Source organism: Octopus bimaculoides, chromosome 5, assembly GCF_046866305.1.
Source record: "Octopus bimaculoides isolate indiv1 chromosome 5, ASM4686630v1, whole genome shotgun sequence".
In the NCBI taxonomy this organism is placed as follows: domain Eukaryota; kingdom Metazoa; phylum Mollusca; class Cephalopoda; order Octopoda; family Octopodidae; genus Octopus; species Octopus bimaculoides.
This window is the reverse complement of record NC_142932.1, coordinates 29,129,759-29,145,799: the sequence shown is the minus strand read 5'-3', so window position 1 is coordinate 29,145,799 and position 16,041 is coordinate 29,129,759. Positions and strand designations below refer to the sequence as shown.

Genomic DNA, 16,041 nt, shown 5'->3' with positions numbered 1-16,041 from the left:
TTTTTGCAAAAGGTCTCAGCTGCGCAACTAGTAAAACCTGCAACGGTTCTCATAGGTGTCATTGTGTTGACACGACTCAGGGAAAAGAAAACCATGTTTTGAATGTTGAAAAATGATCAAGAATTTCATTCTCTCTTTCGCTTTCTCTCTCTCTCTCTTTCTCTCTCTCTCTCTTATATATATATATATATATATATATATATATATATCCATATCCATCCTATAAGATCACAGGAGTAAAATTCCTGAATTACAGTTAGAGGACTTTTAAATAATATACAGGCACTGCTAGCATGAATACCTCACTTCTACAAAATTTCATTGGACGTTTATTATTTACAATAAAACCATTGATTAAAATCTGCTTATAAAAGATATTGAAACTTAATTCTTTTTTTTTTTTTTTTGTTTCACAAATTAAAATATTTATTTTTCTTGTATTTCATTCGTTTCGGCGATTTTTATAACATTTCTTCAGCTTTCCGCAATTCTTTTTTCTTTTAATAAATCAATTAGCTCATATATATATAAACACCATCAGTGTCTTTTCAGTATACCATATAGAATTTTTGTTTTTCTTTTTGTAAAACCGTTTTAATAATTTATACCAGTGCATTAACTATCTAAACTATTAGCCTATCTTCCAGAGCATTTTCTAGAAAAATACCCGTGTGAAACGTATAGTTACGAGAGAACCGCTACAGGATCATTTAATCGGCTAGAAATAGCTAGTCTTCTCATATCACATCCTTCTGTCTTTAATAGTTTCAAATGTTAGCACAAGACCAGAAATTTTATGGGGAGGGGTTAGTTGATTACATTGTTCCCAGTACTTGACTGGTGCTGTATTCGAAAGGATGGTGGGGAAAATTAGCTTCGACGGGATTTGGACTCCGATCATGAAGAGCTGAATGAAATGCCACCAAGCATTATACCTGACTTACTAACGATTCTGAAAGCACACCCTCCTCTAGTTTTTAAATACAGTAATCCCTCGAATATCGCGGATGTTACGTTCTAAAACTCCCCGCGATATGTGAAAATCCGCGAAGTAAAAACAGTCCTGTAGTATATATATATTTTTAATTATTTTCATAATCTGTATATATTTATTTTATTAGAAATGCAAAACAGCATCACACACTCGCCTCTCGAGTTTCGTTTTCCATACAGTATGTGCGATTCTATACTTACTCATCTATGGTACACTACGTATTTACTCTTAATATTTCTTAATTAATGTGTTACACAGTACTGTACTGTATTTTTATTTATTAATTTTTAGGCGTGAAAATGCTTATTTTGCTACAAAAATTAGTAAAAATCTGAAACAATATAAATACCTATCGGCCGCAGAAACCGGCGATATACTGACAAGCCCGAGGCATAAATTTACATAGCCAGAAAAATCCGCGATGTACTAAGGGCGCGATAGGTGAACCGCGGTAGGGCGAGTGATTACTGTAATTCTAATTGTGGCACAAGAGAAGCAATTTTGAGGGGAAGTCGACTAATTCGCCCCCAGTACTCAACTAGTATTTATTTTATCGTCCCTAAATTTAATACTTTTTCGAGTGTGCAATATCCTTGGTGTTGCGAGGAATAATTACTTTCGCTAATACATGCCTTATACAAAAACTAGTCGGACAAATACGGCCATGCTGGAGCACAGCCTTTGAAGGGTTTTAGTCGAACAAATCGATCTCAGTACTTATGCTTTAAGTCTGATGTTCTTTCTATGTCTTTTGCTAAACGGCTCCGTTATGGGGACGTCAACAAATCAACACCGGTTGTCAAGTGGTAGCGGAGAGCCTCCCCCCCCCCCACATACAGAAGTGTGCTGAAAAACTCCTGGCTTTGGGTAAAAGAAAATACAAGAGGATCAGTTAATTATGATTTTATTCAACATATCCCACTCACAGCTTCACACACTTATCGCAACAGTCCTTCAGTTTTTCTAAGCCCTGTAAAAGAACTCGGAAGGTTGAACCTTCAACCAGGACTTTGGCGATACCCTTAAAGCCAGACTTTTCAGCACTTTTCGTGTATTGTACATTTTACAAGAACTTCTTTTACTCGTTTCAATCATTAAAGCCTTCCCTCGCGCGTTTGTATGTGCATATATATGTGTGTATGTGTATATATGCGTATATGTGTGTATATATATATATATATATATATATATATATATATATATATATATATATATATATAGTGTGTGTGTGTGTGTATGTGAATGTGTGTGTATATATGTGTGTGTATGTATATATATGTATATATATATATATATATATATATATATTCTGATGGATTTCGAGATAACCATCGATTTAAACATTGGTCATATATATATATATATATATATATATATATATATATTTCTTAAAGATAACAAACGTTTCTTCAAATATCTACAAAGTCTGTGTCATTATTACCGTTGTTGAATTTGCAATGCGTTTTAAATTGAGTTCATTTCACTGAAATGAACGAGACTAATGATATTGTTTTTTTTTAAATATTCTAGATACCCCAAATAATCAATTACCAGTGTTGGAAATCGATGGCAAACACCAGATCCCACAGAGTTTATCCATTGCCCGATATATCGCCAGAGAATATGGTAATCACAGTTTTCTTTTCCTAATTATTTCAACAGAAAATTTTCAACACACACACACGCGCGCACGTTTGGTAATACAAATAAGACAGAACTCAAAACAAGAGTATGTACTTTTTTTTTGTTTCAATAATTGGCCAAAGTTATAGCGTTACTCAAACGTCGAGAGTTTCGCTTATTGACAATGATCAAACTGGTTTCAACTCAAAGTGGTTACATTCATATATGAAGGCAGCGTGCTGGCAGAAATGTTAGCACGCCGGGCGAAATGCTTAGCAGTATTTCGTTTGCCGTTACGTTCTGAGTTCAAATTCCACCGAGGTCGACTTTGCCTTTCATCCTTTCAGGGTCGATAAATTAAGTACCAGTTACGCACTGGGATAGATGTAATCGACTTAATCCCTTTGTCTGTCCTTGTTTGTCTCCTCTTTGTTTAGCCCCTTGTGGGCAATAAAGAAATAAGAAACCGTTAGCACGCTGGACAAAATGCTTAGCATTTCGTCTGTCTTTACGTTCTGAGTTCAAATTCCGCCGAAGTCGACTTTGACTTTCATCTTTTCGTAGTTCTCGGGGAGATTCAGCGTGACACAGTGTGACAAGACCCTTTGAATTACAGGCACAACAGAAACAGGAAGTAAGAGTGAGAGAAAGTTGTGGTGGAAGAGTATAGCTGGGTTCGCCACCATTCCCTGCCGGAGCCTCGTGGAGCTTTTAGGTGTTTTCGCTCAATAAACACTCACAGTGCCCGGTCTTGGAATCGAAACCGCGATCTTATGACCACGAGTCCGCTGCCCTAACAACTGGGCCATTGCGCCTCCACATGGTGAGTGTAAACAGGTGTTTTACTAATTGAACCTGGGGTCAATAATTTACTAGCAGCATTTATTACAGCTGTGCTGGAACAATGAGAGTTGATGCAGCATTAACAGGGCTGGGGGTATAAAACGGAGCAAACCCTCATTGATAATCTCCCATGTATTTGAAGAATATAGAGTGAAATATATGCTAGGTTTTGCAAAGGCTTTATTTATTTAAACTTAATTTACTCTTTACACCTGCAAGGAACTTTTTAATGCTGGCCCTGTCTCTAATGAGCCTGCTGCTATTAAGGAAAAAGCCGTTATGAATGCAAGGGGCAACTAAATTTAAGTTTCTTGGGTTCAAAGAGAAGACAAAGTAAACCTGTTTTGCATTCGTGGCAGGACAGCCGTATATTTATCAAATCAGTCTACTTGTAGTTGCTTGTTGATTAAACATTATCAAGAATAACTCATGTTTTATTTCACACTCCATTGTCATATGTTATAGTAGTAGTATGTTTCACAATTTGCCAGTAGTTCTTTTCCTGACGTGTCAGCAGATAGACCATCACTAGAGGCACCTGGAGGTTTATGCAGGTAGTGGTGTTTATTTTATAAAACCAGGTGAAGTTTACAATTTAAATAAATGATCGTCAGTGTGTTTTTGTTTATTTGCTTGCTTGCTTGCTTTATTTTTTTTGTGTATTTTTCTTTGTTTTTTCTTTTGTTTTTCTGAAATGTAAGCTGAGAGGACTTGATTTTCTTTAACTTGCCTTTACCATTATCACGGCATTTGTCATATAATTATCCTATGTAATCCTTTTTATCCAATTGTGACAAGATACGAAATAGAAATGACATTAGCGACAATTATTATCATTCCTTTGACATGTACAATACGATCTTTTCTTACATAGCGTAAGAAATCCAGGCTTACAGGGCAAATTTATTCAATTTGTTCCCCCGGATTATTTGTCAAACTTTCTTTTATTTTCACTGAACCACCTGTGAATATCAAAATGTGTTTTTAAAATTCTTTTACGCTGTCTATCTAAAATTAAAACCACAGTGCATTCGGAGGGCTACAGTTAATTTTTATCATTTAATATATATATATATATATATATATATATATATATATATAATCAATATTTGAGACACGATGGCGATGTAAAAGCTTAATTTTAACTTCTAATACACACATACAGTACCACAACCTGCTGCCAAGCTAATAAACTATCTTTCTTTCACTATATCATTCCTAATTTTAATTACTTTAGGCTCTTGTAAATCGTCAGCTCTTTATTTATTTAATTATTTTGTTTTGTTTAAATAGTTTTATTTTGAGTTGTCATCCAGGCTTTGTTTGGCTTAGTTAAGCATTGTGTAACCCTTTACCTTTGGTGTGTATCGTATATGGTACATATTTTCCTATCCATGGGTCGCATATGATATATGTCCCCAATATTTGTTTTTTTCAACCCCAACCCCGAGAGTAACTTGGGGCTGATAAAAGAAAAATTTTATATGTCTCAGAACGTATGAAACAAATGCTAAACAAGCAAGGAAGTTTAGGGACAAACATACGAAAATGCTTTGGACAGGCAACGGATCTCTTCAGTTTGGCTCACAGACTTTTTTAATTATTTTTTTTCTTTCTACTGAACAGTTTAAGACTTCGTATACTGGTGTAATTTCCCACGCTGAACACGATTTACTTACAACATTTTTGACAAAATTTAACATTTTAGAAGTTATTTCGTGTTGTCATATTTGGGTAATTTTAACCAATCAACGACGTGTATTCAACTTAATGGCTTCGTTATGGGGGGCGGGGGCGTAAGCAAACCAACACCGGTTGTCAAGTGGTAGCGGAGAGCTCACGCACACATACACACACGGAAGTGTGCTGAAAGGCTCCTGTTTGCTATAGTAATCGAAGAGCAACTACTTCCGGGTCATCTCTACTAAGTATATTTTTCAACCACGTGTGGATTATTCGGTGTGTTCTTTAGCTTGGCTAGATGTGCATGAAATATAGAAAGATACTCAAAGAAATCGGATAGAGAGTATGTTAGAGAGGGAGACAGACAGGGAGGAGAAAGAGGAGAGATAGCACATATTTAGTAGAGACGACCCGGAAGTTGTTGCTCTTTGATTACTATCGCAAATAACAGTAGGTTTATTCAGCTGAATACACGTCGTTGATTGGTTAAAATTACCCAAATACAGCTTTAACACGAAATAACTTCTAAAATACGAAGTTTTGTCAAAAATGTTGAAAGTAAGTCGTGTTCAGCGTGAGAAATTACACCAGTATACGAAGTTTCAAATTGTTTAGTTTAAAAAAAGATGTTTAATCTGTGAGTCAAAATGAAGAGATCCAAGGCAATGGTTTAATACCCGATATGAGTATTATCTCGGTTAGAGTTACTATGCTACCCACATTATATAACCGTTTGCTTAAGAGAATATTTGCACTATCTATAAAATAGTTAACAACAGGGCATGAATATCACAACAACTTGTTTCACTCGCTTATAAGTTTGAAGTGATATTTCGATAAAATGTCAGATTTACAAGGAAGGGAAACATAAAGACGCAGGCATGGACGAATAGTTAAGACGTTTGCTTCACAATCCTGAGAACCAAATTTGATCCTTCTACCTAACACCTCGAGTTTTACAAAAGCTCTGGGTTATCTCAAGCCTTGTTAGTGAAACTATAACCTGTTTGGAAACGAGCCAAATGGATTTTGCCTGGAATTGAAAAGATCAGCCTTGTTTGAAGATCACGTTGATTCTCCTTGAGAAACACCTTAAGAGTATATTGTGTCTATGTAATACTGAACCACTTACGCGCTAAATAAGAGAGTAGGCCATTTTGTTCATCGGTTATTTAGAACGCTCATTGCAGAAACCGACGAAAATCCATTTATATTTACATTAGTTCAATAAGTTATTTAAATTTAGCTTATCTAAGATACGTGCTCAAATTCAGGTCCAAGTTTTATCTTTACTTCCTCCAGGATCAAGATCAAAAATCGAATAAGGCGTGTGTTATCTAAAGGGAATTTGGCTGTCAATTCTAGCATGTCGAGTGGTACACTTCCTAATAAATAGAAGCGTACAAGACAGCGTAACATGATGTTTGCCGATAAAACGACAAATCCAACCTGTATTAAACAACCTTTTGAATTCAACAGGCTACCAACTGGTACTTATTTTATTGTCTCCGAAAGGATGAAAGACAAAGTCGACTTCGGCGGAAGTTTGAATTCAGAATGTGAAGACGGACGAAGCGCCGCTAAGCATTTTGTCTCGCGTGCTAACGATTCTGACAACTCATCACCTTAAATTTCTCGGGGAAAATACTGACAGCAAAAATAACATCCTGCATTTTTTAATATACTCTGTACTCGTGGATGTCATATAAAAAAAAAACTCTGGAACGAAAAGCCGATAACTTGAGCAAAACAAAGTTCAAAAATGTTCTGAGATGTGGTTGAGAGGGTTCATTACTAATGTTTGTGGGATGGGGACCCTGGATCTGCTGAACTGCAATCATCTTCAGACATCAACTTCCGCACTCTCCTGGTCATCGTTTCAAGTGAAAGGCTGTTTCAGTTCTTAACTACAATGCAACTCTGCTACTTGACCTTTACTATCGATCTTTGGTGTCTCTACTTGCATCATCTAAATCTATTCAATCAGTCCGTTGAGCCTATATTTTATCAAAATCGTAAAATTCTGTTGAAGCTAATACTTTGAGATCTATTAGATCAGAACAAACCATGGCAGGAACTAAGGATAAAATCTGAACCTCAGTTCTAATGAAGAACTGAATGTTGAAAAGCTTGCAATCGTTCAGTTCTAGGCCACGGATTTTTCTGAATATTTGCCGGAATCAGCAGGGGGGAAGCTCTCTTAACCACCACCACCACCACTCTGCTTGGTATGGCTATGATAATACATTAAAGAAAAATATGAGACAGGGAGAGACAATAAAATGAGAAAGATAAAGTAGAATAATTTTAACTGGTGAAGAAAGAGACGGTAACTATATTTATTTTCAACCAGCGAACGAAACAAATGGGTAACTGTTAACGACACGGTAGGATAAGATCTGTCGTCGTTACATGGTAATAACTATATCAAATGAGTGACTGGCACACTAGTCGTCAAAATGCGTACGCGTTCACAGAATGGCAAATAATTTATGTAAGACTTAGTAAAGAAGGTTTCTAGAGTAACACTGCTAATAGGTACTAAACGACGCGTCGTAGCAAGAATCTTTTGTGTTCGCTGGTCGACTGAAAAATGATTCTACTCTCTTTCTCTCTCTCTCTCTCTCTCTCTCTATCTATCTCTCTATCGACACACACACACACACACACACACAGAAATTCAAGCTCCCAAAGTTATGGAATGCGGAAATGAGAAAGGGCCTAACATTACCTAGAACAATAGGAAATTGTGCAAACTTCAGAATCATAACACTTACAGCATATATTTACTTTATCTTATTTAACAAACTGATGCGGAGCAAATGCTTTGTAGGAGCAAATTATCTAAGACCATCAGAGAAATGATTGGAGAACGGAACTTCTGCGAAAGTAAAACCATGAATACAGAATGGAGTAAGAATCAAAGTTTGCAAACCCTGAGCAAGACTTGGACAAGACTGTTGGGAATACGAGCTGTGTTCGGACTTACTCTGTCCTGGTACCAGCAGAAAGCCATTTTGATTGGGATGTTGTTGATATCTTACGCCCATCACACAAAGAATACAAGATGAATGTGTTAAGCATTTATCAAATTAATTCTATAACTTAAATGTGGTGCACAGATGTGCATGAGAGCGTGTATATTTATTAAACTAGATTGTAATTGATTCTTAATTAGAAATTAATTTCCTAATATACAATTTAATTTTTAAGACTAAACTCGTTATTGTGATTCGATACTGTTATTCAGTATTATGAATTCAAATACGTTTACTAATTTTATTCCCAGTTATCAGCCCAGAGTTGTAGAATGGTGAAAGTGCATCGAGTGAGCTGCCTTGCAGTATCTGTTCTAGTCTTTTGCATTCTGAAAGCGTCACTGGTAACTCACTAGTGCCAAGTTCTGGCGAGCTTAAACTGCAACCATTGTCTTGGACAACATCGGTAACGCAGAGAAGGGAAGCTTAAATGCACAATCAATAGTCTTACCATGCTTCCACTTAGAGGTGCAAATAGATGTTTGACCCTGGCCGACGAAGAGTTCCCTAGCCCTCGCTTCGGATAGGTGCAGGAGTGGCTGTGTGGTAAGTAGCTTGCTTACCAACCACATGGTTCCGGGTTCAGTCCCAGGAACTGTGTCGTAAAACCCCTGCCAAACAGACGCAGTCGCCTGGGGTAGTCTTCAACCTCACTAGCTCCTGTCAACCTTTATATGCATACATACATGGAAGTCGGACGTTGAACGATGATGATTATTATAAAAGTTAAAACGAAACAGTGTATACAGAATTAACTCATTTTGTTTCTTCTCTAAAATAACCTTTCAGCCTCATTAAATGACTACAGCAGTGAATACTATACTTTATGCTTACAGGCCGTTTATAATACTCTTGCTTCTGTGGTATTAACCTTTTGCCTGTCCAAATAATTTTCAAGATGTAAACATTTTTCTTCTTCTCCGTGATTATCTTCTACATATATTAAAAAAAAGTAGCATTGTTTCCCTAAGATCTCCTTTATATTTCAGGGTTGGCAGGAAATGACACCCTCGCCCAAGCGTATGCTGATTCTATTGTGGAGACATTCGACGACCTTCACGTAGAATTTGGAAAAACTCTAAACGAGAAAGATGAGAAAAAAAAGGTACTGATAACTTCTTTTTTTTTTTTAATTATTGAGTAGAAATTTACGGAGGTGGACATGCATAGCAAGTGACTTGATCTGAGATGGTTTGCTGAGACAATAACAGTTGCAGCGTGAAAGATGTTTGTAAGCCATTTAAGAACACAGAAACCGTTAGTTTCATTTCAACATTTAAATTTAATTTTCGTCGCTTTGAAACCGCGACAAAACTGTCAGTGAACAGGTCGCGGTTTCAAAGTGACGAAAATATTTTGACACAAAATGAATTTAAATGTTGGAGTAGAAAATTATTAATTTTATACCATCTTAACTCCTAACTATAAAATAGTTTTAAATTAATTTTATAACTTGGATGTTAAAAGGAGTAACGACCATCACCAAAAACTATATAAAATTGTTTCAAATTTGGACACAAGGCCAGCAATTTTAAAGGAGAGGTAAGTCAATTCCATCGACCCCATTGGCATCGACCAGGGCTCCGATCTTGCCGGGTCTTCTCAAATACGGCATATCTCCAAAGGTCTCGGTCGCTTGCCATTGCGTCTGTGAGGCCCAGCTTTCGAAGGTTGTGTTTCACAACCTCATTCAAAATCTTCCTGGGTCTATCTCTTTCACAGGTTCCCTCCACTGTTAGGGTGTGACACTTCTTCACACAGCTGTCTTCAACCATACGCATCACATGACCATTCTAGCGCAGTCATCTCTCTTACTCACTTCATCTGATACTTCTTATGTCCAACTTTTTTCTCGGGGCGCTTACACTCTGCCGTGTGCACACTGACATTACACATCCAGCGGAGCATACTAGCCTTATTTCTTTCAATCCTACGCATGTCCTCAGCGGTTACATGCATCATACAGTCTACCTTTTACTCTGAACGAGAGGCTCTTTCTTACCAGCAGAGGTAAGAACTCTCTGAACTTTGCCCAGGCTATTCTTATTCTAGCAGCTACGCTCTCGGAGCATCCCCCCACCCCGCCGCTGTGGACACCTGAATTGAAAATTATATCAGACGGGTGTGGGGTACGTGCGAGACAGCTTGCAAAGTTCAAAAGAGTAGAAACTGTTTTGCTGTAATATAAATGATACAAAGAGAATAAAATCTATACATTTGTAGATCGGTTCAATTATGTTTGAGACACATTTGACTTGTGAAAAGGCCATTTTTCACAGCAGTTTGTCTTTGAGATAATTCTCGCTTTAAGCAAAAAATATTAAAACACCAATCATTTCAGAGCACGCGCCGCAGGTATATCAAGATCTTTTACCTAAAGCGAAGATTTTATCGTTAAAAATTGGAAATTAACCCAATGCCTATGCTGTGAATCACAGAACATATTTCTTATATGATATATAGTCCCAACTATTTTTTCAGAGTGACTTGAAACTTATGACAAGAAAACTTTATATTTTTCACAACGCATGAAATAGATTAATTGAAATGCTTTGGACTAGTAAATGGTTAAACTAAACTATCAGTAGATTTCTTGTCTTTTATTTCAGCAATTCCACTGTCTGATAGGCATATTCTTCTCTCGGTTTAACACCACCACGAAACCTGAGTGGGTTTTAGCAGGGTTCAATGAATAAAAGGCGTTTGGACCAAATGTTCGGTCTGGAGTTAACTGGAATGACTTCTGTTTCTCTTATCAGTCTCGGAGCACTGAAAAGGGCCATTAATGTCACGAGTGCTGTTCCACCTCTGATTAAACTGTTAAAAAGATTACCTGACAGAACTAACAAAATTGATACTGTAAATGTCTTAGAAGAGATTATCTAATCATAAGAAATATTTGTGAAATCACTTTTTTTTATACACAAGAATGTTTGCAACTGTCTATAACATATCGTTCTCTCTCTCTCTCTTTTTTCTCTCTCTCTCTCTCTCTTTTTTTCTCTCTCTTTCTTTTTTTCTCTCTCTTTCTTTCTCTCTCTCTCTTTCTCTCTCTCTCTCTTTCTCTCTCTTTCTCTCTCTCTCTTTTTCTCTCTCTCTCTTTTTCTCTCTCTCTCTTTTTCTCTCTTTCTCTCTCTCTCAATACATAGTTGTTTTTTTATTTTAATTCTTTAAAACAGTTTATCTTATGTTTCCTGAAATTTCTTACAGGCTGAGTTGACTTTGCAGTTCCGAAAAGAAACACTACCAAGATATTTAGGCAATTTGGAAAAAGCTTTGAACCGAAATAATGGAGGAACAGGCTATTTCGTTGGCGATTCTGTAAGAAATTTTTATGTGAATGATATAACTTTTCATTTGAATTTTGTTTACCGCATATAATTGCAATTAATAATTAGACAGTGGTGGTTTTTGCTAGGTGTGTTATCTTCAACAGGAGTGTGTAGGTTTTTCTGCCCAATGCGCTGAGCTGCGCCAGAACACGTAAAGCTAAATATGTCTTTTTAAGATATTAATGTTATCTTCTTTGTTTCAGTTTTTGTTTTACTTCATTTCAATTTTCTCCAGTTCCCTTAACGATACGTGCCATAATCTTAAATGTCGAACTAACGACCTTTATTTCAAGGAATGGTAGCGATACCTTTAATTAAGCAGACATAATTACCTGTAAACACTTCATTGAAAAGAAATTAGATCTACAGGGTTTTTTGAGTTCAAACTGAAAGACACAATTGACTGAAACACTATGAAAAAAATTATATGAAAGCGGAGGTCACCATATTTTCAGTAACGCAAGTCAAAATTTTCAGACCAAAATTTACACCAAAACTAATTTATATAAAGACGACTTTCGAGGACCAAAATATTCATATGAAATGCAACAGGATTGGGAAGGACAGTGACGATATTTGAATATTTACGCTACATGATTACACTGCATACTACGTCAGTTTGTATGCTGTAAAAATGGGAATAGTTTAGAAAACCCTTAATTGCTTTGGCAATATCTCTTTTCTGCAACATTGAATTGTTTCATTTTTTTTTTGCTGTTTTTCAACCCAGTATTCTGACCTTTTTCTTTTTTTCTGTCTCTTTCACAGTTAACATGGGCAGATTTGCAGGCTTTCCATATATTAGATATAACTCTGCGCGATGATGATGAGATCCTGAAGCAGTACCCCAAGCTGGAAGGCTTGAGACAGCGGATTGGAAACTTGCCGCGCATTTCAATTTACCTACAGACCCGCCCTCAGAGTAAAGTATAGATCCAGGAGGTGAAATCTCTAAACAAAATGGAACGACAATTTAGAAAGAAAGAAATTTTCCTTTCATGATTTTTTTAATTGCTCACTTACCATGTCTTTTGTCCACCTCTCTCACCATTTTAATGATAATGTTCATTAAAAACAGATTAGCATTAACACATCAATCTGTTTTACATTAACCCTAACTTTAGTTTAATGTATATTATTAGGAATTAAATCTTAACATCTCTTAAATTAAACTTAATTTATTTTCATTATAGTCAAAAAGCTTTTCCCCCAGCCTTGTACTGTAAACTTTTGTGCTGAAATTCTTGGCCTTTGTGTATTACAAAACGAGCATTTGTACTTGTGATTATGTACTTGATGAGACAATGTAATCAAATTAAACTTAAAACCTTAGCTGCAGCGATGTGCTGTGAACCTTTTCGGTATCATATGTTAAATATCTCCCCTGCATTTTGAAATTTTCTCTAATTCCATATTTCTATCAATTTTGCGTCTAAAACAAAAAAATCTCTAGCATTGTACGAAACAGTAAATTAGCATTTTCATTATTTAACATCTTTCAAATTGATTTCAAGTATCATAGGCTATTTTAATATGACCGTTACTGGCAAATCTGTAATTAACTTACATTGACTATATTTTGTTTTTAACAAACAGTATAAGCACAACAAATATAATCTCAAAACTAATTTGGTGGGGTTTTCGCTAACTTTGTGAGAACGATCTTTGCATTAGTTTCCCAATAATACAAAACAAATATTGCAGTTGGGACTGTATGTGTGTGAGTATGTCTGGGTTTTGTTGGTTTTTCTCAAGAATTAAAAATTATAAATGTGAAATGCAAGGCAGTAGTTTGAATGGGAATATGAGTAAATGTTTGTGTATGATTAACTCTAAATGCGGAATTAAAATTGGTTAGTAACGGGTAGATATTTCATGTAAGAACATGCGGGGAACACTGCAGTATTAGATTAAGCAATAGCGACATTGAAAGACCTAAGGAATAGAGGGACCTTTTTTTGTTTGATATGTGTACTTTTCCATGCTGGCACGGGTTGGCGAAGTTTTCTGACCCAGTGTTTTATGGTCAGATGCCCTTTCTTCGCCATCCTTTTTAGTTGCCTTTTACTACACGCAGGGGCGGGGTATACCTATTCTGTACCCGGAGTATACATGGTGTAAATCATGAGACGGAGTAATTATTTTAACACATTCTTTAGGGCGATACTCTCATATGAATTTAACCGTAATGGCTAAATCCGACTAAAGGATTCGTCAATAATCTGTTACCTTAAAATGGTTGACTTCTCTTTATTTTGTGAAATTTTAAAAAGGTTTCAAGTTAGCGCAATCTGATATAATAGTTTCAAGTATTATTGTTTCATTGAAATATAAATATCTTGCAAAACATTATTATAAAAAATTATATTTATTTTGAAGATATATGCCACCATACTTTATATATATATGTATATGTATATATATTACATATTTATATATATATATAAATTTAGTGATAAAGCTCAATGTTGCAAAAGATATTATAAACTTGTCTCGGTAGTGTAGCGAGGTGAAACTGATAACAAAAATGCAACCAATAACTTAATAATATAGCCATCATTTTTACCTTATTTATTGTTGAAATCTGTCTGTGCGTAACATTTCTGTTCTCTGGAGATAATTTTGTTGTGAAGAAGCATAATAATAATAATAAAGATAACAGTAATGGCAATTACATTGTCACTTTATATTGTTGGGATTTTACCCATAATAATTCTCTTTCTCTTTTTCTCTCTCCAGATAGCATAATGGAGGTTTTATTTTTTACATATGTGTAATAAAGCATTTTCTCTTATATTTATTCCTCAATCATCCTTCTAAGTAGTCACATTTTAATGTTTTAAAGTTGACTGATCAATTTTTAAATAAATATATATAATGATTTATGTGTCGAAGACTTTAGTCATATTTTTTGTTGTTCTAAATAAGAACATCATGAAAATAAAATGTTTGGTTTCAGAGAAATTACTCGGGCTTTTCTTTAAAAAATAAAAAAATAATAATTCACCTCTACCCCCATTTCTAACCATCTATTACTCTCTCCTCTCATTCTTATACAACTACCTCCTCCCCACTCCCTGATACAGCGTATTTATCCACTCTTATAATCACCTTCTTGAATCTTGAGATGCTCTGGCATCTCATCACCACCATCTTTCCAGTTCCTGCCACCCGCCCTCATATAATGTCAGCTAGCCTTGGATCTCCTTCACAGCAACACATTTGGGCTCGTTCCTCTATCATAATTTAGCCTCTCAACGTCTGGCATAAAACCACCGCCTATTCCTTCTTAGATATTCTTTCTTTTTTCTTAGTCGAGGGGGCTTTTTTCTATTCTTTTCTTTTGTCTTAAAAATTACTTGGTGACATCACTTGTGTCAGCGGAATGAAAAAGTACCCAGTACATACTATGTAGTGGTTGGCGTTGGAAAGGACATCCAACCATAGAAAATATGTGAAAACTTACAGCGGTGCTCAAAGTGGCTCTCGGGCTTGCCGGATCCTGTCAAACTCAACCAATGTCAACATGGAAAACATGTTAAATGATGAATTACTAAACGAATTAATATCACATTTTAAATTCTAAAACGGGAACCATTAAAGAAACTTGCCTCAAGCAGTGAGAATTATCTCGTTACTGTTTCTAAAAGTAATTTTAAGCAAAATCTTCTTTTACAAGATTCAAGTTGCTACAGTTTTTTCTTTTTCTTTGTAAAACCTTTATTTGGGCTCAGATCTTCACGCAACAGATACTTACACTTTTTAAGATATTGTTACCATACAAGTATAGCAAAAGGCAATGAGCATGTCGACTTAAATGCTTGTCGAATGTGACCATGATTCTACACAAACCAAACTTTGAAACAGATGTTTTCCAAGATACACATAAGCTGCATGAGAAAACACAGCATGAATGAAATTTATTAAGATAAAAAAAAAAGCGTAAAGTGTTTTTATCTTCTTTTCCAACATCGTAACCTTGTACAGAAGGTATTTTAAAAAAATCCAGAAACTTTAAAATTTAATCTTGTAAATATCACAAAAAATAACATGAGCTAAAAAAAAAAAAAAACACCTTTATGGAAATATGTCAAAACACAGGATATCAAATATTTAAAAATTATATTCAGATAACGTTGGACAGGTCAGATTATTTCAGAAGTGGTCTCATAACATAAATTCATACATTCAATGTACAGATACAACAAACTATGTAAGTTAATAGACATCTCACGAGAAAGGCAAGTATCTAAAAAATCAATATGCAATACACTATTGTAAAATTTATCAGGGTCAATTAAAATCACAAATATACAGCTAAACTACGTAGGGTTTTAAACAATCGCTGTACTCCTTTATAACAACTTGTGCCATCATTACTAAATTTCTAGAACCAGTGCAAAATCATAGCCTCGGAACCATTTCACTCTTATGCACACTCAAGCATTTTAGAAACTTATTCCTTCATATCACTAACCAACATATTTCCCCTCTTGAATTTAAATCTCTACACGTACGATTCCAACCG

General features: G+C 35.4%; 1 protein-coding gene across 1 annotated transcript in view; it reads left to right on the top strand.

Moving 5' to 3' along the window:
• Positions 1–14,396, top strand: part of LOC128247876 (S-crystallin SL11-like) — a 62,338-nt gene extending 47,942 nt beyond the window's left edge. Inside the window, exons 2-5 of the mRNA XM_089352123.1 lie at positions 2,525–2,620; positions 9,171–9,286; positions 11,392–11,502; positions 12,282–14,396. Of these exons, the coding sequence (XP_089208249.1) occupies positions 2,525–2,620; positions 9,171–9,286; positions 11,392–11,502; positions 12,282–12,446 (488 nt within the window). The 3' untranslated portion in view covers positions 12,447–14,396. The remainder of the gene's footprint in view (positions 1–2,524; positions 2,621–9,170; positions 9,287–11,391; positions 11,503–12,281) is intronic.
• Positions 14,397–16,041: the final 1,645 nt, after the last annotated feature.